The sequence below is a fragment of the Arabidopsis lyrata genome, assembly GCF_000004255.2.
Source record: "Arabidopsis lyrata subsp. lyrata unplaced genomic scaffold ARALYscaffold_7, whole genome shotgun sequence".
NCBI lineage: Eukaryota > Viridiplantae > Streptophyta > Magnoliopsida > Brassicales > Brassicaceae > Arabidopsis > Arabidopsis lyrata.
Window position 1 is genome coordinate 10658508 of NW_003302549.1, and position 23414 is coordinate 10681921.

The window sequence follows — 23414 nt, forward strand, 5'->3', positions numbered from 1 at the left end:
TAATTTTTTTTTAATATGATATATATGTGTAATGTGCTTCGAGTGAAAAGCTGTAATTATAACTGCATGCATATACGACAGTACGTGTAATCAAGATACGATATGGGTTAAAAAAAAAAATGGATACGATGGGTTTTGGTGAAATCGTGGAACCTTTATTAAATTGGATGTCTTCTCTCTTGGGTTTCTGGATCTTTGCTTTTTTACACGGAAACGGACAAAAAGGGCGCATACGAATATACTAGTGGCGCATTATAAATTGACATACAAAATATCTTCTTTTGTGGGAATTCCGTAAATTATGGTTAGCAATCCAAAGATGACTTGTTTATAAAAAAATATATATAAAAAAATCCAAAGATGGCTAATGTTTTATAAATAGTCTATTTACTTTAAGCTCATTTTATATTGGACGAGATTCCTATTGAGGAATTTTGTAAAAATATACAAAGATTTTGTTTGAAATTTTGAAAATTACACTTTATTATTAATGTTTTTGAGAACTAATCTTTTTCTAAGCAAATTACTAAATTATCCTAATTAGTGGTTTCTAATTACTACAATACCTAAACTTGAATTCTAATTAAAAGTAGATGTATCCAAATATATATTGATAAAGTTAAAAGATCACACGTATTAGGCTTTCTACATACAAAAACTTAGCATTGACAATCGCAATAACATCAATGGTAAATATAAACATTATTGTTTTCATATTCTGTCAGTCTTTTCTTTTTTCAAGTGTATTATATTATTAATCCACCAAAGGGGAAACAAGACTTTGAAGTCTACAACGATTTATGTAGAAATAAAAGTGAGGCCCAACAGAGCCTACCAGATTAACATCTACGACATAAAGATATTTGACATTGGACTCTATCCAATACAGGTGTCGACATGAGATTATAACTGCAACACATGATGAAGAATCATCGGAAGTGTACCGACATCAACCTTCGCCGCCGACGAACACCGAATTCGGTGAGGAAAACATCGCCAAAACATCGCATGAAGAATTCTTGTTACTAGTTACCACCGAAATAAATCTTAACGGTGCTCCATTTAAAAGACACGGCATAAGGGAATCGTAATAAGCATCGGAATATTCTTCAATCTTTCAACCCCAATACATAATCCCTTGAAAGATTTTCTGCAAATTGAAATTTCTAAAGACACAAGACAGAAATTAATTTTAAGCAACTAGCACCTAAAACTAATTACCATCTCAGATCTTTTAAAATTTATTGAAAAAGAAAACTGAAAAGAACAAAGCAATCAGTATAAAACTGATCGACTACGAGCAAGGATACAAATGGCCAAAACTTCTCATGGAAGCAGGATTTGCTGAACACGAACCGGTCATCTCCACTAAAGGAGCTGAAAGATACCGGACAAAAACCCGAGTCACTCAGGACGGTTATTACTGGAATATTTCAGTCGGCGGAGACCAAACGCTTTCCCTCTCTGAAAGTTTTAAGTCATATTCTGTCAGTCCAATATATAGAATTAGAGATAATTTAAAGTTATATTGTTACTGTGGGTCATGTCGTTTTAAGACTATTCCGACATAAGAACAGTTAACTGTTGAACTTTTATTTATGGTTCGACTGGTGAGTATTATTGACACCTCAAAAGAAAAAAATGAATACACGTGACTTACGAGTTTCAACTAATTCATTTATCTTACTGTTAGACATTATTATAGCTGTAAAATACAAAGCCCAACAACATTTCAATTTATGGGCTTAAACAATAATGATAATCCATGTCAAGTGGGAGAAAATGCTAATTGAGCTCATTTCTTCTTCTTCTTTTTGTTCTGTTCCAAAAATTGAGCTCATTTCGATTCAAATTTATTTAAAATACGAAAAAGATATTCATTTACTATATTGGCTTTGGTTTAACAAACAATATTCCCATGCAAATTTCTATCTAGCAAGAAGAGAATTGGAATAGTTAAAAGTAGAAATGATGCAAACCAAAATTAACTACCTAGTGCCTAGAGCAATGTAAATTGTCTTTACTCCAAGCTTAAAAGTTAAAAGTGTTGACCAAAATCTTTAAACAATTGTATAATTTGTAACGTATGTAATTGATTAGTTCAAAAAGGTAACAAAAAAAGTCGATCTTACATTTATATAATTGTTAGGTAATTTATGGACACACATCAATTAATTAACATTATATTTTTGAAAGTGTTAAAACAGTGTTATAATAAGTGAATTATAGGGCTGAGCTGTGCAAAGACCTGTCTCTCTCTCTCTCTCTTATAAAATTATTCCCTCTTCACACATTACTTCTTCACATAGAGGGAAAACATTTTCTCCCTTACATTTCTTATTATACCCTTCTTCTTCCTTCAAATCTCCCATTCTCTGCCATTTCACACAGATGTCTTCTTGTGTGGAGCAATGAAGACGAAGATGATGATGAAGAAGACGTCTCAGATCTTTGTTCTTCTTTTCACATTGTTCTTCTTCTTCACAAGCCTCACTCACTCTCTTCCACTCACTTTCAATGGCGATCTCTCAGACAACCAAGTCCGGCTAATCACACAACGTCAGCTTCTCTACTTCCGTGACGAGCTCGGCGACCGCGGCGAGAATGTCGTCGTTGATCCATCTCTAGTCTTCGAGAATCCACGTCTCCGAAATGCTTACATAGCTCTTCAAGCTTGGAAACAAGCTATTCTCTCTGATCCAAACAACTTCACAACAAACTGGATCGGTTCTGATGTTTGCAGTTACACCGGAGTTTACTGTGCTCCGGCGTTAGATAATCGCCGGATCCGTACCGTCGCCGGGATAGATCTCAATCACGCTGATATTGCTGGTTATTTGCCTCAAGAGCTTGGTTTGTTAACAGATCTCGCTTTGTTTCATGTTAATTCAAACCGGTTTTGTGGAACCGTACCGCATCGGTTTAATCGGCTTAAGCTTTTATTCGAGCTTGATCTCAGTAATAACCGGTTCGCCGGAATATTCCCTACCGTTGTACTCCAGTTGCCGTCGTTGAAGTTTCTGGATCTAAGGTTTAACGAGTTCGAAGGACCTGTGCCTAGAGAGCTCTTCAGCAAAGATCTTGATGCGATTTTCATTAACCATAACCGGTTCCGGTTTGAGCTACCGGATAATTTGGGAGATTCTCCGGTTTCCGTTATCGTTGTGGCGAATAATCATTTCCACGGTTGTATTCCGACGAGTTTGGGTGATATGAAGAATCTTGAAGAGATTATTTTTATGAACAATGGGTTTAATTCTTGTTTACCGCCGCAGATCGGACGGTTGAAAAACGTAACGGTTTTTGATTTCAGTTTTAACGAACTGGTTGGGTCGTTACCGGCGAGTATTGGCGGGATGGTTTCGTTGGAGCAGTTAAATGTGGCGCATAATAGATTCTCTGGTAAGATTCCGGCGAGTATTTGTCAGTTGCCGAGGTTGGAGAATTTCACTTTCAGTTACAATTTCTTCACTGGAGAGCCACCCGTGTGTCTCGGTTTGCCTGGGTTTGATGATCGGCGGAATTGTTTGCCGTCGAGACCTGCGCAGAGATCTCCGGTACAATGTGCGGCTTTCTCTTCTCTTCCACCGGTGGATTGTGGTTCATTTGGATGTGGCCGTTCTACTCGGCCTCCGGTTGTAGTCCCGTCACCGCCGACAACTCCGTCTCCAGGTGGTTCTCCTCCTTCGCCGTCTACTGTCCCGTCACCGCCGACAACACCATCTCCTGGTGGTTCTCCTCCTTCACCGTCTATTGTCCCGTCACCTCCGTCAACTACACCATCTCCAGGTGTTTCTCCTCCTTCACCGTCTATTTCTCCTAGTCCTCCGATCACTGCCCCGTCTCCTCCTTCTACGCCATCTAATCCTCCAATCATTCTCCCGTCTCCCCCATCAACTCCGCCAACTCCGATATCACCTGGTCAACATTCACCGCCTGTTATTCCTAGTCCACCGTTCACAGGCCCTTCTCCGCCGTCGTCACCTAGTCCTCCTTCACCGCCTATTATCCCCAGTCCGCCAGGTTTAGGCCCGTCATCACCGTATCCTGGTCCTCCTTCACCGCCTGTTGTTCCTAGTCCTCCCGTTGTAACTCCGCCGTCATCACCTACTCCGGCTTACTCTCCTCCACCGCCGCCTACAGGGTACTCTCCTCCGTCACAACCGCCAACTTACTCACCTTCCCCATCACCACCTCCACCATACTCTCCTTCCACATCACCGTCACCACCTCCGACATACTCTCCGTTCCCATCGCCGCCACCTCCTCCGCCGCAAACATACTATCCACCGCAGCCATCACCACCAACACCACCGCAAACTCCAATTTACTACACTCCCCCTCCTTCACCTCCACCTCACTCGCCGTCATCGCCTCAATTTTCACCACCACCACCAGTCCCCTACTACTACAGCTCACCACCACCACACTCACCTCCACCACCTCCACCAACGCCACTACACCCCCCTCCGCCACCATCACCCCAACCGTGCATAGAATACTCACCGCCTCCACCTCCAACAGTCCATTACAATCCTCCACCACCACCAACACCGGCGCACTACAGTCCTCCACCATCACCACCGGTTTACTACTACAATTCACCTCCACCACCACCGGCTGTCCACTACAGCCCACCACCTCCACCGGTAATTCACCACAGCCCACCACCACCAACTCCAATCTACGAAGGACCACTACCGCCGATTCCCGGAATATCATACGCTTCTCCTCCGCCGCCTCCCTTCTATTGATTCTTTTTTCAGAATGTTCTCAAAGGGGTCCCACCACTTATGCCAAAACCCGAAGCCGAAACGGTGTCGTGTCGTGTCAATAACTCTTTATCAGATTGATGGAACATGTACACGGCGTCGTTTTCCCATTTCTTGGAGAGAGAGGTACGTGTCGGTGGTTGGGTATTCTCCGAAAGATTTATTTCGGTGATAAAAAATCAAGAGGAGGAAATTAGGGGTTTGCAGGGAAAAGTTGTATTATATAGAGTAATTAAAATCTTAATGCTCCTTATATTTCTTATTAGTATTCTTAAATAATTTAATAATTGTCATTATTGCTTAAATTTTTGTGTTTTTTTTTTGTCTTCTTCTTCTTATATACTTATTAAACTATCCTTTTTTGGATTTCCATATTCCATTACTGCAACTTTTTGTATATGTTTTGTGTCTTCTAGATTTATATTATTGATCTATCAGAAGTTTTTTGTTAAAAAAAAAATATATATATATGTATTTTTCTTTCTCAATTATTCTGGTTCATGCACGGATCTTGTGTCCGGTATAAAGTAAAAGCAAAATTGAATCCGGTCCAGCAGAAAACGCATCGTAAGCAAGGAAAGTAGGGCCAATGTCACATGTGCCCAGCACCACCTGACTGACTACTTGCTGTTGGAATTTATTACACCATCGGATCCTTGATTGCCGCTTTCAATTAAAGATTTGTACTTCTGAATAATTATGAGGTTAGAATATTTATTATATACAAAAAAAATTATGCTTATTTTTTTTGGTCATCTGGAATTATATTAGATAAATAGTGGACTGCACTTTACAAAAAACCTAGCCATACCTGCCACAGAAAGAGAGAAACAAAAATCTCTCTACCACATCTACGAACCTAGTACCTTTGACAAAACCTAAGTGCCGATACAAAAGAATGGATACACCACCAATGATCCAAACAGGGACAAAGACGTTGCAGTTCAAAAAGAGGCAAAAGCTCTCTCATCCTCAAACAAACGATTCAGCCAACTAGGATGACTTAAAGCTACATAAGAATGTAATCTTAGATCAGAAGTGACAGTTTGAGCAATGAGATACGCCCCTCTATTTGCAAGGACAGACTTCTTTGACAACTTCCATTCAATGATCCCTTTCAAAAGTTCCCTAACCTCCGAGGAATGAAAGTAGAAGGAAGGCCAGGCCATAGGCCTATTCACAGCACCCACCAGTTCATCAGCTTGTAAGACAAACATGACTCTTCCCAGATTATGGCTCCTCATACTTTCAATACACCACATCAAAATCTCAAATTGGGCATCCATTTTGCTGCATATATACATTGAGAAAACCCTTACGACTATGCAACAAAACCACTCCTTTTTCATCTCTAACCACCCATGCACCCCCTGCAATTCTATTCCTCCTAGACCAGGCCACACCAATGTTACATTTGAGCCAGCCCACATCCGGAGGCCGCCAAACACCCGCAGCCAGAATATTCACCTGAGGACCATCCCTATCAACCACAACCACAGACGGTTCTTCACCCTCAGACTCAACTTTTTGAGCCTCCATCCACTCATTCAAGTCTTCTCTGATCTTTTCCACAGTTTCCAGAGCCGAGAAACTTTTCCCTTCAAACAGAGTGAGATTTCTGTTAGTCCAAATCCTCCAGAGAATCCAGGGAAAGCTAGTTCTAAGAAGAGCAGGCCACTTCAAGTTGGATCTGTTATCAAGGAGATGATGGATATTAGAGAAAAATTATGCCTATTTAAATCAGTCGTAGAACATAAACTTGGTTGGAATTGAATTTTTTAGGTGTTATTTGACCGATGAGTTGCAAAAAAAAAATGGATTGATTTTACCGATTGACTAGTTTTTAACTGTGTTGCCAGTGTTTGAATGTGTGAACTGACCTTGCCTGCCGACAATGTCACGAAAGAGAAACATTATGCGTGAAATGTTTCAGTTTTTTTGTACTATTCGTGTTGAAAGCATAAGCTAGTAAAGGATGTGATTGAGAGTAATATTGATTAACTAAGTCGAAAAGCGACATATAATCCTCTAAAACATAAATTCTATGGTTGGTTTTACTCAAAAAAAAAAAAAAAAAAAATCTATAATTGATCGGACAATTTATCTGGATAACTTGAATATGGGGTGAATATTGACCATTTCCTAAAAAAAAAAAAAAAACAAATTGGGCTGAGAAGGATGGATGTTGTTAGGCGTTATATGGGCTGTAAAATACGAATGGCCTATATTCGGTCGTTTCTAATGGACTTTTTCTAAATCTTTTTAGTCTACTCGTTTTTAATAGTATGCTCAATTTCACAATTTTTATCATTCATTCATGATAGGAAAAAAGAAGTCCCTGAATACACTCGTATATACTCTTTGTCTCGAAAGCTATAAATTGGAGTGATGAATTGCTTAAATTTAAGGTATAGTCGTTTTTGCAACAAACTCATTGATCAGATCCGAATGGTTTGAAGACCAAAAGAGTGCTCTGGCTTTTACTACAGAACTGGATGCACTAGAAGCTATATATTTTTCTGTTTCTTCTTTATTAATTTCGTATTGGTTTATGAACTTCAAACGCCTATATAATAGCAACGCATACTGTCTTGCCACAACAAAGTATGTAAGACCATCTCCATCAAGAATTTCTTGATGGAGTTCTCATGATTTAAAAAATAAATATAATAAAAAAAATATGAGAGATGTTGAGATATGCTTCTCACTTAATTTTTTTTTTTTGGTTTTTAACATACTTATTTGACAGATGTTATTATTTAATTGGTCTACCTTTGATTTATAATTTAAGAATTAAATAAATAATTAAAATGAATAAAACACTATATTTAAGGTACCAGTGAATTTCTTATTGATGCTCTAAGACAACTCTTCGAGAGCTCATATCATAATTTAAATGTGGGACATTCTAACCACTACAAAACCGGAACACTAATTCTAATATGAGATCTTCTAACCATTATGGTCTCGATCTTTCGACTTAGCCTACCTACATATCACGAGCTTATATATAAATTAACATATCACGAGCTGAGATGAAAAATTCAACAAAAAGAAATCGTAAATAGTTGTACTTGGTTCTTATATATACACATGCGTCAATGTGTAATGAAAAAAAAAATCATTTTTGTAACTTAAAAAAAAAAACAAATAATTTCCTACAAACTCAGTAGGAAACTTAAGGTCAACGGAAATGACAAGGTTAAAACAAAAGATAACTTATTTTTTTGTCAGCTTTTCATCTATGTTACAAAGATCTGCTTGCATGCCGATTGTCACAAGACGAGTAACTCTTTTTTTGTCAGTTTCTCATCTATGTTATGTCACTTTTTTGGTCGCCACAAAAATGTTACGTAAAAATGTGTATGATCACAATTCACAAGTGGATTGGGAATTCAGAGTTATAAAAAATATATGCATGTAACGTAATGGAATCCGAGTCATATAACTCACTCAATACAAGACAAAATATATTTTTAAAAAATCACTAGAAATTCTAAAAATAACCGAAGATTATAGTGATTATATCCTAAAATCTCTAATAAAACAACATTTTATTCATTAAAAGCCCATAAACCCCCGGCCCACAATCCCACTAAATGAACTACAATTCCAATACATCCCCTTTAGTAATGAAACAAAACAAAACAAATTTTTCTGAACTAAAATTCTAATATATCATACACACTATATAATTGCCAAGATCTGTCCGACCTTGGTTATTGTTATATTACTTATTTACATATTTCTAAAGTCCAATCGACAACGATTACTCTCGGGCAACTTCTCCAATGGTATCACCACCACTAGCTTCAATGCGGCGATGTTCTCTTGATCTTCCCCACTCATGCATCGCCAAATGAAGTTTTTTCCCGGCGAGAAGAAATTCCGCCGCTTGACCTGCCGTTAATATATCAACGATTTTAGTCAATGTGGTCAACCTCAGCTTTTCCGCTTGAACCAATAAACCAGCCATATCCTCTTCATGCTTATCAAGCGCACGCTCCACCGCCATGTCAGCTTGTCCGATCACTTCTTTGTAAAACGCTGCGACGGCGATAGGCATATCCGCCGTGTCTTCTTGTAAGCTTGCCGACAGTTTAGTCAGCTTATTCTCTGCCTTTATTGTTTTCAGATGGAGCTCGTTGATCTTGATTATCTGTTCAGCCGTAAGATCACTCATAGACTCTCCTGCTCCGATTCCACCACGTGTCTCACCCAAAGCCATGCTTAGACCTATACGACGTTTGCGTAATATGATTTTTGACTTTAATTTATTTGATAAAATGTTTTTATCACTTTATAATAGTCACAGACTACGTACGTCTGTTATAATATTGTTTTAGTTTAAATTTGCATGAAGATAGAAAGTGACCTTTTTTGGACTCTAAAACGCAATTTCAGCTTTGCTTTCAAAGAGACTTAATTAGCTACTCTGACTTACCGTGGATGTCTTCATTGGTGTTATTGAAGAAGTTGCTTAAACGGTGCTCGGTTTGAGACCCACACATGGCGTATACGAGTCGTATAAACGAAGAGGGACGACAACCTCCCATCCAAAGAAGTGCGTTTTCAAGACAAGTGTTCCATTTCGGAGCGAAATAGTTTGAACTAAATCGACAGGAATGTTCCGACCGTTTTCCGGCGTAGTCTTCAAAATCTTTTATCGCTGTTCGTATCAAATCTCGAAGCTTGTCATCGTCTTTTTCACCGGTGGATAAAGCTTCTTTAAGCTCAGTCATGCGTTTTGCTTGTAAACTCATCCATTCGTTATAACAATCTTGTTGAAGTTTTTCTGTGTCTGAGCTTGGATTCTCCATTTTTTTCTTCTTCTTGGGGTTTTGTAATCTCTATGCTTCGGTTTGTCCGGTTTATATAGTTTCAGATTATGCACCGGTACGAAACTTGCAATTAACATATATATATATATATATATATATATATATATATATATATTATATAATATACTTAACGTTTTATGATTGTGGAAGCCCCTTTGGCCCATTGGTTGACCAAAGGTTGATTAATGCTTCTACACTAAGAGGTCTGGGGTTCGAGTCCCAGATATTGCGATTTATTAACAAATTTGCAGATTAATGGAGGCAAGTGTGCAGGAGATCTCCAGCGATGTACAATTATAGCCGTGCGCCAGGATTCTACGCAGAGAAGGAAGTGTCGCTAGGTCGTGGATCATTGAAGGTATTCATCAAAATCATGAAGAAGGAAGTGTAGTCTGTCGTGGATCTACTAAGGATCGGTAGAAATTGTCAGTTGTAGAATCGTCTATGTAACAGTTCTCATAATTTGCAATTAATAATAAATCTAGACGGCAAAAAAAAAACGTTTTATGACTATTTTTATGTTTAGGAAGTTAGAAATAAATGCCGATGTAAAAAGCCAAAAAAAAAAAAAATCATGCACGGAAGAGGACTTGTCGTTTTCGGAAACTACATTTGATTACATTTGGTCGGTTTATTAAAATCAGTTTATTTGTGATATTTTACTTAAATAAAGTAAATATTTGGTAGTATACGCTTCTCTCTACAAACAGTCATCATTTTTTGTCGGAATAGAGTAAACCTCTTCCCCTAAGTTACCGAAGTTTATATTCCATTTGATAATTAGCAGTAAATATCTGGTCGTCTACTCTTCTCTCTATAAATTATCAAATGGAATAATTTATACATGTATAAATTATCAATGGAATAGAATACATGTATAAGTTTTAAACTGATAATTAAAGAGCATATAATAGACGAGAAGACTGTTTTCTAAAAAAATACCACTTAAATTTCTTCTTTTAAAAAAATATCAAAAAATTAAAATTTAACTTTAAATCTTCAAAACTACATCAGAAATCTTACACACTACTCTTAAAAACTACATCTTAAATTTAAAATAGTTAACTTAAACCTAAAAATTTAATTCTGAAGTTTTGAAAATCAGATTTTATGTTCGTAATTTTTTTAGAAAACAGAATTTTAGTAGTATTTTTAGATTATCAATTAATAGTGGCATTTTTGACATTAAAACTTAAAAATATGGTATTTTAAAAATTATTCCCATTAATTCAACGCTCTTAATGGTTTTAACCGTTTAAATAACTCGCCGAGCTACCAAATACATTGAGAAATTAAATAAAAGGGTTATTGAAAGTTAATATTGTAGGCTTACGCTACACCTACACTGAGCATCTCCTATGTTCTCTCTTTGTCATGTTGTTAGTTCTCACTTGTCTCTTTGTACTCACCGACTCATTTGCTCTCTCCACTAAATTTTTTTGTTGTTTTTTTTTGGTCGGATACATTTTTTTGTTGTTAAAAATCTCTTCTTTCTTCGTTTATTTCTTAAAAACTGCCAAAATAAGAATGAAAAAAAGATTATGTGGATAAAAGTGGAACGTCATTTAAAAATTACAGAAGCATAAACAAGAAGAACTATTCAAGGATAAATTTGGTACAGAAAAGCTGCGTCTATCGTGAACGTACACGTACATCGTGAACGCTTCCCTTCATGAGTTTTCGTGTAGGCTCGTCGACACGTGCCATACGTGTCTCGTTTTCCTGTTATTGCTATCACTTGACGTACTCTGTCACTCATGCACACACGTGATTTTCATATCCAAACAAAAAGAAATCAAATCCTTTTTCTTTTGGCTCAAATCGAAGTAAAATTAAACGTGAAAAATATTTGAGTACGTCTAATTTTATTTTATTTTACATAGGTTTATTTATAAACGAACAAAATTTAAATAAAACAAAGAATAAAAAAACGGTTTGTTTATAAACGGAAAATATTTGAACTGATTTGGGAACCGAATTTAACTTCAACACTAAGACCATCTGCATTGGGGGATCACCCCCCCTGATCTAAGCATTATTTAAATCCAAAAAAATGGGTCAATGGGCTTAAGATCAGGAACTGGGCTCTTGACCTGGATCTGTTCTTGTGGGTGTTGCGGGGTGACGTGGCATTTGGGCATTGGTTGGAATATTCAACATATTTGGAATAAATTTGGATAATAAACTATGTATTAATTAGATAAAATGTTTTTGTGCTTTTATTAAGTAATATGTTTGTTTGTTTATTGTTATTTATATTTTTAATGTTTTTTTCATAAATATTTAGTATTGTATTTTCACTTTTATTTTCAGTTTTTCATAAATTTGGCATTTGCAATTTATATGTTATTTTTAAATGTTTTAATAATTGTAAAATCTTAATTTAATTTAGATTATTATATTATTAAGTCTTAAGATCTTACACATGTTCTCCCACTAATCAACTTCTAAACAAAAGATCTAAACACATGATCTTACATTATTTTAACATTATATTCTCTATAAGAACACCCTCACATGATCCCCCATTGATGATGCCCTAAGATCACCAACCTAAAAACTGATCTAGATAACACTAAATAAAAACCTAAATTTTCTCAAAAATAAAACTCGGATATTGTCCCTGATTTCTAACAAAAACATATGAACTAGTGGATTATCCTTTTTTCGGTTAATTAATCTTGCAGAATTAGAACAACAAGAATTTCATCATTTAGAATTTGGAAGAGTTTTTATTGGAATTGCTATTGTTAAAAAAAGCCTAATATTAGTTAAACTACTTTTGTAAACTATATATCGGTTGATGCACGAATCACACAAGTACGGAAATATGGATCTCTAGGAAAGTAAAAAGAATCTCCTTTATAAAACGAACCCAAACAAGCTTGAACAGGCGAATTACAAGAAACGATCTCGATGTGAAAAGACTGAGTAAAGTTTGAAGACGAACTGAATGTCAGAGGAGACGAGGCGATTTCTTGCGACCTAGGGGTGTTGTGACGATCATGTAGCGCTTATGGACGATCTCAAGAGATTCCGGACGATCTCAGTGTACTCTCTGCGTGTCAGCGTTATTTTCGGACGGATGTGACAGGATCTTACGCCTCGTATTTATAGTGTACAGTGTAGGGTGTCTTTTGGAGGATTTTGTTGAATCTTCCCTTCGACCCGATGACATGTCCTCGTTGACAGGCGGTTATCTCGAGTGGGCGGCCTAGTTTTCTGGGCTTCTGTTTCGAGACTATTCTCTTCCAAATGGGTTTGGGTTTTGGACATTTGGGCTTTTGGGCCGAAATTGGGATGCCCAATTTCTCCCTTAACACTTACTAGTTTAAGGCGTCGATTTTCAAAAAAACAAAACTAGTTTACTAAAAAAGTAAAAATACATATATATTTTTTTCTGTCAAAATCGAATTATATTGCATTATCAAGGTCCATATATAATATTGGTTCATATAACTACTCAATCTGACAAATATAATTAGATATGATTTGTAATAAATTAAATGCAAAAGACTAACAAAGTTCAAATAAAAATAAAGCAGAGAATAAAAAACGGTTTATTTATAAACGGAAATATTTGAACTGATTTCGGAACCGAGTCTAACTTGAATACTAAAGTCACCAATCTAAAAACTGATCTAGACAATACTAAATAATGAAATTTGGAATGAAAAACTTAATAAAGATAGAGGAAAAAAAAGGGTTTTTGCTTAGGCACCTCTAGACGAGTTAGAGGGTTTCAACCTTAGTCACATAAGGCTTAAGTCACCGGGAATATTTCCATTTTTCGCCGGATTTTGGGAAGATCTTCTTGTTAGAGTCGTATTTTTAAGGAATATTCACCTTCGTTGGAGGTTTTTAACCTACTTTTGACAATCTCCGCCGCAGCTTGCTTCAAACCTTTAAACCCTTGATTTTTGAAGTAGCTACAGAGGAGAATTTTAGTCTGTGTGTGTCTTACGTATGGAGTTTGCCTTGGACAAAGCCTTACAAGAGATGACACTGGAAGATGACAAACCAATAGTTCTGAAAAACCACCCTAAGTATAGCTCTACGGTGCGGAATGGATGCAGTATCATAGGGAAGCTTCTATGTCCCGAAAATCAAAAGATGTCAAGTTTGATACATGAGATGCCACGTCTGTGGCGAGTTAATAACAGAGCAAGAGGTATCGCTCTACCAAACGACAAATTCCAGTTCATCTTTGATTCAGAATCAGACTTGTTGACGATTCTAGAAGCCGGAGCCTGGACCTTTAATGACTGGAGTATGACTTTGGAGAGATGGATTGAGAACCCGCCGGATGATTACCTAAAGATCATTCCGATTTGGATCAGGTTACGAAACATTCCGATTAACTATAATACTGAAGAAACAATCAAAGATTTTGCTGAACACATCGGCCAAGTAACAGATGTGGCCTTTGATCCCCTAAAGCCGAGAAGCAGAGGTTATGTCCGGGTACGTGTTTTGTTTGACATTAACAGACCATTGAAGAACTGCAGGGATCTCCAACTTCCGACGGGGGAGATAATGAGCATTGGAATCGAGTATGAACGAATCAGGAAGAGATGTTACCAATGCTTGCGCCTTACTCATGACAAGGAACGCTGTCCCTTTAATCCTTCAAACCGGCAAGTAATTGCTACGGGTGAAGTTAAGGCTGCGAACATTATTCCGAGTCGCTTAATTCCTAAAATCAGCAAAGATGATCCCTTGTTTGGAGTGCTCACGGATGATGATGTTGGAATTGATCTAGTATCGGGGAAACCAAAAATCGCTAAGGAAGTGCTTGATGAGATGAGGCCGTATTTATCGGTTGTTGATCAACAGGAGAAGAAGATTCGAATTGAGAGAGTCCGCCAATCAGTTTGGGGTCTCGAGAATGATATTCAAGGTCAAAAGACTCTTCTACGGTTGGAAGCTCCTGCACGGGTTACAACTGACATGAATAAAGGGAAAGGTTTAGTGTTTGATTTTCAACATTCAAGCGACAACTCAATAGCTATTGTGAGCTCAACTCGAGTGGAAGCCACTGGAAAGAAACAAGACAATGAATCAGTAGCAAGACTTTCTGCTTCCAATTCCTTTACTACGGCCTCGGAGAATTCTTGCGGTTCTACGGTGTTTCGGGCTGGTTCTGCACCTAGCCCATCCGGAACCAAAGCTAAACTTACTAAGACTAGGAGGCGTCCTAATCAATGGAAGAGGAAGGCTCAAGCTCGTGCAAAGGCCTCAGGTCAATTAGTATCTCAAGAAGGAAAGAATACTGAAGTCACCATGGTGTACAAGCGAAAGGCTACTGATGAAGCCGCAAACTCATCAAAACTCGCCAAGTGCGATGAAGCTAAGGTGGTTCCGTATGAGGAACCGCCGCAGCAAGTATGAGTTTTATGAGCTGGAATTGTCAAGGCTTGGGGGGCACCTTGACAATTCCTACCTTGAAGGAAATGCGGCGTGAGCATTTTCCGGATTTCTTGTTCCTCCTGGAGACCAAAACCTCCAGCAATCACGTGAAGAAGATTCAACAATGGATGGGCTATGAACACTCTTATATTGTCGATCCTATCGGCTTAGGTGGTGGATTAGCACTATTTTGGAAGACAGCGTATGAAGTTGATGTTATTAGTTCGGATCATAGGATCATTGATGTACGAGTTAAGCTTGGATCACAACATTTTTTTGTTTCTTGTGTCTATGGTGATCCTGCTACTCATTTAAGACAAGGAGTATGGAATAGTTTAATTGATATTGGAGTTTCTAGAGATGATCCTTGGTTGGTGTTGGGAGATTTGAATGAAATTCTTAATAACACAGAAAAACTTGGTGGACCAGCACGGGCGGAATCATCATTCTTTCCTTTTCGGAATATGATAAATGATTGTCGTCTACGGGAGGTTCCAAGTATTGGTAATAAGTTCTCATGGGCTGGAGATCGCAATAATCAATGGGTACAATGTTGTTTGAATAGAGCACTTGGAAATGAAGCTTGGTTTCACCTATTCCCACGGGTTCAAGCTGAATTCCTAGAGCGTATCGGGTCAGATCACCGTCCTTTATTTCTCAGATTTGTGAGTGAAAATATTTCTAGAACGGGCCGGTTTATGTTTGATAAAAGATGGACGTCTAAACCGGACCTCTTAAATATAATAAAAGAAGGATGGAATAAGGAAGGCATTGTAGGCCAGAACGATGTTTTGCATCGCATCTCCGAATGTAGGAAGCTCATCTCGAAATGGAAACGCAACTCTTCTCAAAACTCTAAGGACAAAATTAAACACCTCCGGAATCAGTTAGATAACGAAGGTATGAAGCTGCAACCCCATCACGGTTTAATGCGATCGCTTAAGTGGAGTTTAGCTGAGGCTTACAGGGAAGAAGAGTTGTATTGGAAACTTCGTAGTAAGGAAAAATGGCTGCGGGATGGTGACCGGAACACAAAATTTTTCCATGGAAGTGTTCAAAGAAGACGAGTACAGAACTGGATTCTCTCCTTATTTGATGACAATGATACGGAGCAGTTCACGGAGGGATCAAAAGGAGAGATAGCGGTTGAGTATTTTAGGAAAATGTTCGCAAGCTCTAACCCGGCTCTTATTTTGGAAGCCTTGGATGGCATGACACCAAGAGTTACGGAGAGTATGAACAGAGAGTTAACCAAACTGGTGACAAGTGAAGAAATCAAGAAAGCAGTATTTAGCATTAGAGGTGACAGTACTCCTGGGGCGGATGGCATATCAGCTCATTTTTATCAAACATATTGGGACATTGTTGGCCCGCAAGTGGTTGAAGAGGTGCAACAATTTTTTCAATCTGGTATACTTCCTTCTGAATGGAACTTTACACAGATTTGTTTGATCCCAAAAAAAGGTTAATCCTTCAAGAATGACTGATTTACGGCCTATAAGCTTATGTTCGGTGATTTATAAGATTGTATCGAAGGTTTTATGTGCGCGCCTTAAGGTTTTTCTACCTAGTTTAATCTCAGCAACTCAAGGCGCCTTTGTCTCTGGAAGACTCATCTCTGATAATATCCTACTAGCCCACGAAATGGTCCATGCGTTGAAAACAAATGCACATTGTGACGAGGATTTCATAGCCATCAAAACCGATATGTCAAAGGCTTATGATAGAGTGGAATGGAATTTCTTAGAAGAGTTGCTTCTCCGGCTTGGTTTTAATATTACCTGGATACAATGGATAATGAGCTGCGTTAAATCGGTCTCCTATTCGGTACTCCTCAATGGCTCCTCTTATGGTTTTATTAAACCAGAAAGAGGTATCCGTCAGGGAGACCCGCTTTCACCATTTCTTTTCATTCTATGTGCTGAAGCGTTAGTACATATAATGAATAAGTCTGAACTTGAAGGCCGATTAACAGGAATGCGTCTAACACCAAGCTGCCCGTCGATTCAACACCTTCTATTTGCGGATGACAGTTTGTTTCTTTGCCAAGCTACCTTCAAAGAATGCTCTGAATTTAAGCGTTGTCTCTTACTCTATGAAAAAGCATCAGGGCAAATGATCAATTTTAATAAATCTGCTATAACGTTTGGGAGGAAGCTTGACCCATATATGAAGCAGCTCATACGTGATTTTACCGGTATTGAGCAGGAAGGTGGTACTGGTAAATACTTAGGTCTCCCGGAATGCTTTAGTGGATCAAAGAGCGCACTTCTTGGGTATATTAGTGATCGCTTGAAATCAAGATTGAGCGGATGGTATGAGAAAACTCTTTCATTGGGAGGGAAGGAAGTTCTTATTAAATCTGTGGCTTTAGCATTACCGGTCTATGCTATGTCTTGTTTTCGTTTGACGAAGTATCAATGTCAGCAAATTACAAGTGCGATGTCAAGCTTTTGGTGGAATGCGAGTGAAGACAAACATAAGATGCATTGGGTTTCTTGGGAAAAAATCTGCAAGTCTAAGACAAATGGTGGCTTGGGGTTTAGAGATATAGGTCGTTTTAACCAAGCCCTCCTAGCGAAGCAAGCTTGGCGCCTCCTTGATGACCCGCAGTCACTGCTCTCTAGAGTATACAAGGCTAAATATTTCTCGAATAAGAGTTTCTTGGAAGCTAAGATTGGCTATAGACCCTCTTATGCATGGAGAAGTATTTTATTCGGCCGAGAACTTCTTGAAAGAGGTCTCATGAAGACCATTGGAGATGGCCAGAACACTAGCGTGTGGGTAGATAAATGGATCTTAGACACTTTTCCTAGAAGACCGATAAACAAAGATCTAATGATGGATTTGAATCTTAAGGTATCTTCCTTGATAACAACACAAGGTGAATGGAATGTTCTAAGGCTTGCGGAACTGTTTCCTCCCGATGATGTCACCCACATTAGATCATTCCCTCCAGAGGTTAGTGTACCGGATAGATGTGTATGGGCTTACACAAAGAATGGCAAGTATTCAGTCAAGAGTGGTAATTGGGTTCTAACAAGGGAAGCAAGTTTACTGGAGATTGTAACGGCGGACGCTCAAGCCATTAATAAGACCAAAGAAAGAGTCTGGAAGATTGCCACTGCTCCAAAAATTAGATTATTTCTCTGGAGAGCATTATCTGGTGCTTTGGCAATTGCAGATTGTTTGCGAACTCATGGCGTTGCTGTTAACCCGGGCTGCCAACTTTGTGGAAATGGGAATGAAACAATTTCTCATGTCTTGTTTGATTGCACCTTGGCTCAAAATGTCTGGCTCATCACAGGCCTTCCTAGGTGGTCCCAGGGTTCGACGTTGTCCATTCATGAACAGGTTGAGTATATTTTAAATCTAATGGAAAAACAAGATATCGATAGAGAGTTGAGAGAGGCTATTCCCTGGTTGGTTTGGGAGATTTGGAAGGCGAGAAACTCCACCTTATATGCGGCAAAGACAAATTCTCCACATTTTGTAGTAGCCAAGGCTTTGGAGGAAGCAAAGGAATGGTTGCAGCAACAAGCTCTCTCTCAACAGGAACACTCTCAAAGTTTGCAGCGACAAGTTATTGGTGAAAGATTCTGGACTAAGCCGGCGACAGGTAAGCTTAAATGTAATCTACATTCCTCATGGCTCACGGATTCATTCCACATAGGAGGAGCTTGGATCCTACGAAATCATGAGGGTGATGCAGTCTTTCACGCTCGGGATGCTTTTCTCCCAATGGTGAATCGATTAGCTGCGGAACTTCAAGTTATACTTTGGTGTCTTCGGAGTTTAAAGGAGTTGCGGATTGTTTCTTGTGAAGTATGGTCAGACAGTCGTGCGGCCATTGATGCGTTAACTTCTCCGGAAGCGTATCCTAAATATCGTTCTCAGATCATCAAAATTCAACAAGTAATACGGGTGATGGGGGAGGTTAGTTTTCACCTCTCTTCACCGAAAGCCAACTCTTTGGCCAAGGATATTGCTTGTAGTGTTACTCGAGAAGGACGATTCACATCATATTTAGCACGCGGCGGTCCGGCTTGGTTACATAATCGGATTGAAAGTGAACGGCGAGGTCGAAGATGAGTCTAGTGTATTACGTCTTCCCCTGTTTTTGTTGCTTTCCCCTGTTTCATTTTACTCTGCTTTTGTAAACTCTGGTTTTGCATTTTATTAAAGACGACAAAAAAAAAAAGACAATACTAAATAAAAACCTAAATTTCGTCAAAAATAAAACTGGGATATTGTCCCTGATTTCTAACAAAAATATATGAACTAGTGGATTATCCTTTTTTCGGTTAATTAATCTTGTGTAGTTAGAACAACAAGAGTTTCATAATTTAGAATTTGGAAGAGTTTTTATTGGAATAGCTATTGTTGGCCTAAACTTAGTTAAACTACTTTTGTAAACTATATATCGGTGGTCAATAAAATAAAAAAAAATATATAGAAGTTAGAGCCACCAATAGAGGTCCGTTTTTCATTGCACAAAGCGTCTTGAAAAATAATCTATGTCACTCTTCTGTTCAGGTTGGTCACTCGGCTTGGCTATATGACATCTTTATGACTTTATCAGTGAAATGGTGCTGATCTGTACTAGTGTGGTTTCCTATTGTCTGGATTTTTGCCCTGTTGACATGGTTTTTTGTAGTCAACCTAGCTTAGATCAAAAAATTTAACATATGGCTTGTAATAATGTCTTGTAAATTTTTCTGATCAATATATATATTCTATACTATTATTTGGGAAGTACACTTTATAAGATACCCTTAACTAACCTTTCCTTTTGTAAGAATTTACTTAAGAATGCCATTACAAATAAAATTTTATAGAGTAAATTAATTCAACACATTAAGGATAAACAAGTCAAATATTATTTTATGCAATTTAATTAATTTAATTTAATTATAAAAACGAAAATCTATTATTAATTTTTTTAAAAAGAATGACCAATTAATTTTTTGATATCTAACTTATCACATTAATTTGTTATTAATCATTATACTTCACCTCTCATCTTTATATTATTCTATTTCTATAAAATAAATAAATTATTATATCATCTACATAATAAAAAAAGTAAAAATTTTCTGCATATACAAAGATTTGAATTTTTAAAAACGAATATAAATTGTTCAATGTATGAAAGAACAAATTTAACGGGTCAAAAAATCATATTTGAGTAATATATTCCTTTTTTAAAATCATCAATACTTAATAGATCAAAAAGTTAAGAAATATAAATACTCTAATTTGATTTTTTGAAACAAATATTTATAATAGGCGGGGGGTTAAATATAATGTATTATACGATGAAATGAGTTATGATCCTTATAACTATTTGAATATTTATATTTAATTTCATATATATATATATTTTTTAAAATTCATAATTTTACATACTACAATAAAAATTTAAAAGATTTTAATTTAGAACATTTTAAAAAAGTTTAATTTAATATATTAAAGAATATCATAAATATTTAATAGATTAAAAAGATAAAAAAATTATAAATACTAATTTGATTTTCTAAAAAGATATGTTTAATATATTTATAGTAGGCGGCGGGTTAAAAGTAATGTATTATATGATAGAAAGTTATGATCTTTATAATAGATAACATTTTAAGATTTTATGATGAGATGAGTTAAATAAGGTTTGACACTTCTAAATATTTGAAAATTTAATTATGCAAGCAATTTTGGAAATAATGAATAATAGATTGTGCCACAATATTTTCATAGGGATTGTAAAATGAAAATATAGACTCCACACATGGATCGAATTTGGTATTATTATATACCAAATATATGTTTATAACATATTCGATTATGTGAATAATTGGTAAATTCCGTAATTAGCTTAAACAAATCTCTATTTCAACAACCAATGAATTAGAATTTGAAAAAAATAATCTCCTAAATTAATTCAAAATAATAGCTAACTTTTTTAACTAATTCAAAATAATCTACGTTTTAGATGCGATTCATTTATGATATTTTGATTTTTGATCTAACTAAATTATATGCACTCTCATTTTGTGGTTGTTAACATAAATTAACTCATTGTTCAAACAATATTATTTTTTTTTAAAATAATATTATTTTCCGTTTTCATATCTTTAAAAAATATATCCATAATTGAGGATTACAGAAATATATATATATATATATATATATTCATTCTAATATTATATATATAGTGACATAAAAAATTAATATTTTTTTACTTACTATTATAATATATCACGATTTTATTCTATAACTATATAATAGATAAATTTTGTTATAAATGAAATTTAACCTGTACTGTAGTACGGGTGATGATCTAGTATATATATTAAAAGGTCATCTCAATCTTACGAAAATTTAGTTATAAATCAACGTGAAATTCTTCAATTAGCAGAAAACAAAAAATCTGCATGGGTTTCGTCCCAAGACGAGGTTAATAATGCTAATTATTCTATTAGGATGTCTAATTCTATGGATTTAGTAGGTATGGACAAAATAATCGAATCGGGACCAAAGTAAAAGGAGCCAAACAAAATTTTAAAATATTCAAATGGATTTTAAATTTTAGAAGCGAGAGAACTGGAACCGACCAAAATATTTCGGATATCCGAAAATATTCGAAATCTGATTATATATCTAAAATATTAGTTATTTTTATATTGAATAACCAAAAATACCCGATATATATCCAAAATACTCTAAAAATATCAAAAATATCCAAAAAAAACTGAACAATACTCAAAAATATTCCATCCCAAAAAAAATATCCTAATAGATCCTAAACTTTAGAACCAAATCAAACTAAACTTGGTTCGGTTTCTATATGGATCATAAACTCTAGAACTGAAAGAACATGAATTGAATGGAACCGAAACCAAAATCGATCGACATATCCGAATGCCTAAAATTTAGCTCATGTGTAAGCAGACGGATTTACAGACTATCGATGTTTTATTGATGCTTTTTTTTTAAAAAAATTATATTTTATTAGGACTAGAATAGTATAGTTCTTAAAGTAATGATGAGGAGCCAAGTTTGGGAATTTGTAATCTTCGAAAGAATCTTTCACGACTGCACACAAAAGCAGACGCACTACTTTGCAGTGGCGGAGCTAGAATTTTCTTTTACCGGGGTCAAAATATAAAAATCATTTTTTAATAAAATAGATGTGATTTTTTTTCAAATTATATTGCATATAAGTATATAACTTTTGTTTTACAATTAAATAATTTTTGGTATTTCTAGAAAAGTTTGGTTGTATAAAACATGATAATTGATATACATAAAAGACAATTATAAATGGGAAAAAAGAATAGATAAAAGCAAAAATAATAAAAGTATAGTGGAATAAAAGTAATTATATAGATTCATAGTAATCAAAGAAAATGCTATTGAAGTAAATGAAAACACTTATTCACAAAATTAAAAATAAACTTATATATAATTATTAGTCGTTATAATTCATATCATTTTGCAATATTAAAAAAAGTTATGTATTAAAGGGTCAAAAGATTGGTTTTCACAATGGGCACTGGGGTCAATTTATAGGATTTTTCTTAAATATCTACATACTTGTTTAAATTTGCCATAATATTAGTTGAATTTTAAAAATTCACCGGGGTCAGTTGACCCCCATGGTTGTATGCTGCCTCCGCCCATGCTACTTTGTACAAGGAGGTGTTTAAAAGATTAATTAAAGAGGAGATTGCTTAGAGCAACATCAATGGTTGAATCCTTAAAAGAATTCTTAAACTTTTTTTAATCATAAATAATGATAATTTTAAAGTTAAGAATTTGTGATGAATCCTTAAAAAATTTTTTGTCCAATGGTAAAGTCCTTAAGTGGGTTTCTTAAAAAAATAGAAAAAATAAAATGAAAATTGTAAATATTTTTATTTGATAAAACTTAATAAATATTACCATTTCCTAAAAAATTTAAACATACAAGACATAAAAACATATAAAAAGTACAAATAAAAAAAACAATTTTTTGCCATATACGATTAACAAAATCAGCTTTTAATTGTTGATGCATAGTCCTATCACGAACTCGAGTTCGAATGTCCATCATATTTCTGAAATTTGAAGGCATATTTTATTTTGTCTTTTATTAATATTTTTGACCCAATCAGAAAGCGACACATATGAGACTCTTAACAATCCTTAAACCTCTTAACAATCCTTATATTAGAGCCAACTCTTAACAATCCTTAACTTTATTTATTATATTTATTTATTTTAATTACTTTTAATTTTAAGGATTTTTTTAAGAAACCCATAAAAAACACTATTGGGGGTGCTCTTACATCGCATACTGTTCTTAGTTGGTAAATATCGTTGTTACACCATAGCCGACGTTTTTAACTTATCTCCA

General features: G+C 35.8%; 2 protein-coding genes across 2 annotated transcripts; one reads left to right on the forward strand and one right to left on the reverse strand.

Moving 5' to 3' along the window:
- The first annotated feature begins 2283 nt into the window (after positions 1–2283).
- LOC9306100 (leucine-rich repeat extensin-like protein 5) lies at positions 2284–5209 on the forward strand. The gene has a single exon (XM_021018764.1). The coding sequence runs from the start codon at positions 2412–2414 to the stop codon at positions 4752–4754; it is 2343 nt and encodes a 780-aa protein (XP_020874423.1). The 5' UTR covers positions 2284–2411; the 3' UTR covers positions 4755–5209.
- Positions 5210–8243: 3034 nt separating this feature from the next.
- On the reverse strand, positions 8244–9663 carry LOC9304054 (protein DOG1-like 1). The gene is made up of 2 exons (XM_002869983.2): positions 9217–9663; positions 8244–9008 (listed from the first exon to the last, which is right to left on the reverse strand). Exons 1-2 carry the CDS (start codon positions 9590–9592, stop codon positions 8542–8544), a joined length of 843 nt encoding a protein of 280 aa, XP_002870029.1. The 5' UTR covers positions 9593–9663; the 3' UTR covers positions 8244–8541.
- Positions 9664–23414: the final 13751 nt, after the last annotated feature.

Excerpts from the sequence above, each read along its gene's own strand:
- LOC9306100 (XM_021018764.1), top strand. The coding sequence starts at position 2,412 with ATGAAGACGAAGATGATGATGAAGAAGACGTCTCAGATCTTTGTTCTT.
- LOC9304054 (XM_002869983.2), bottom strand. The coding sequence starts at position 9,592 with ATGGAGAATCCAAGCTCAGACACAGAAAAACTTCAACAAGATTGTTAT. Across the intron at positions 9,009-9,216 it reads CACCAATGAAGACATCCACG|GTCTAAGCATGGCTTTGGGT; the intron begins GTAAGTCAGAGT and ends AACGTCGTATAG.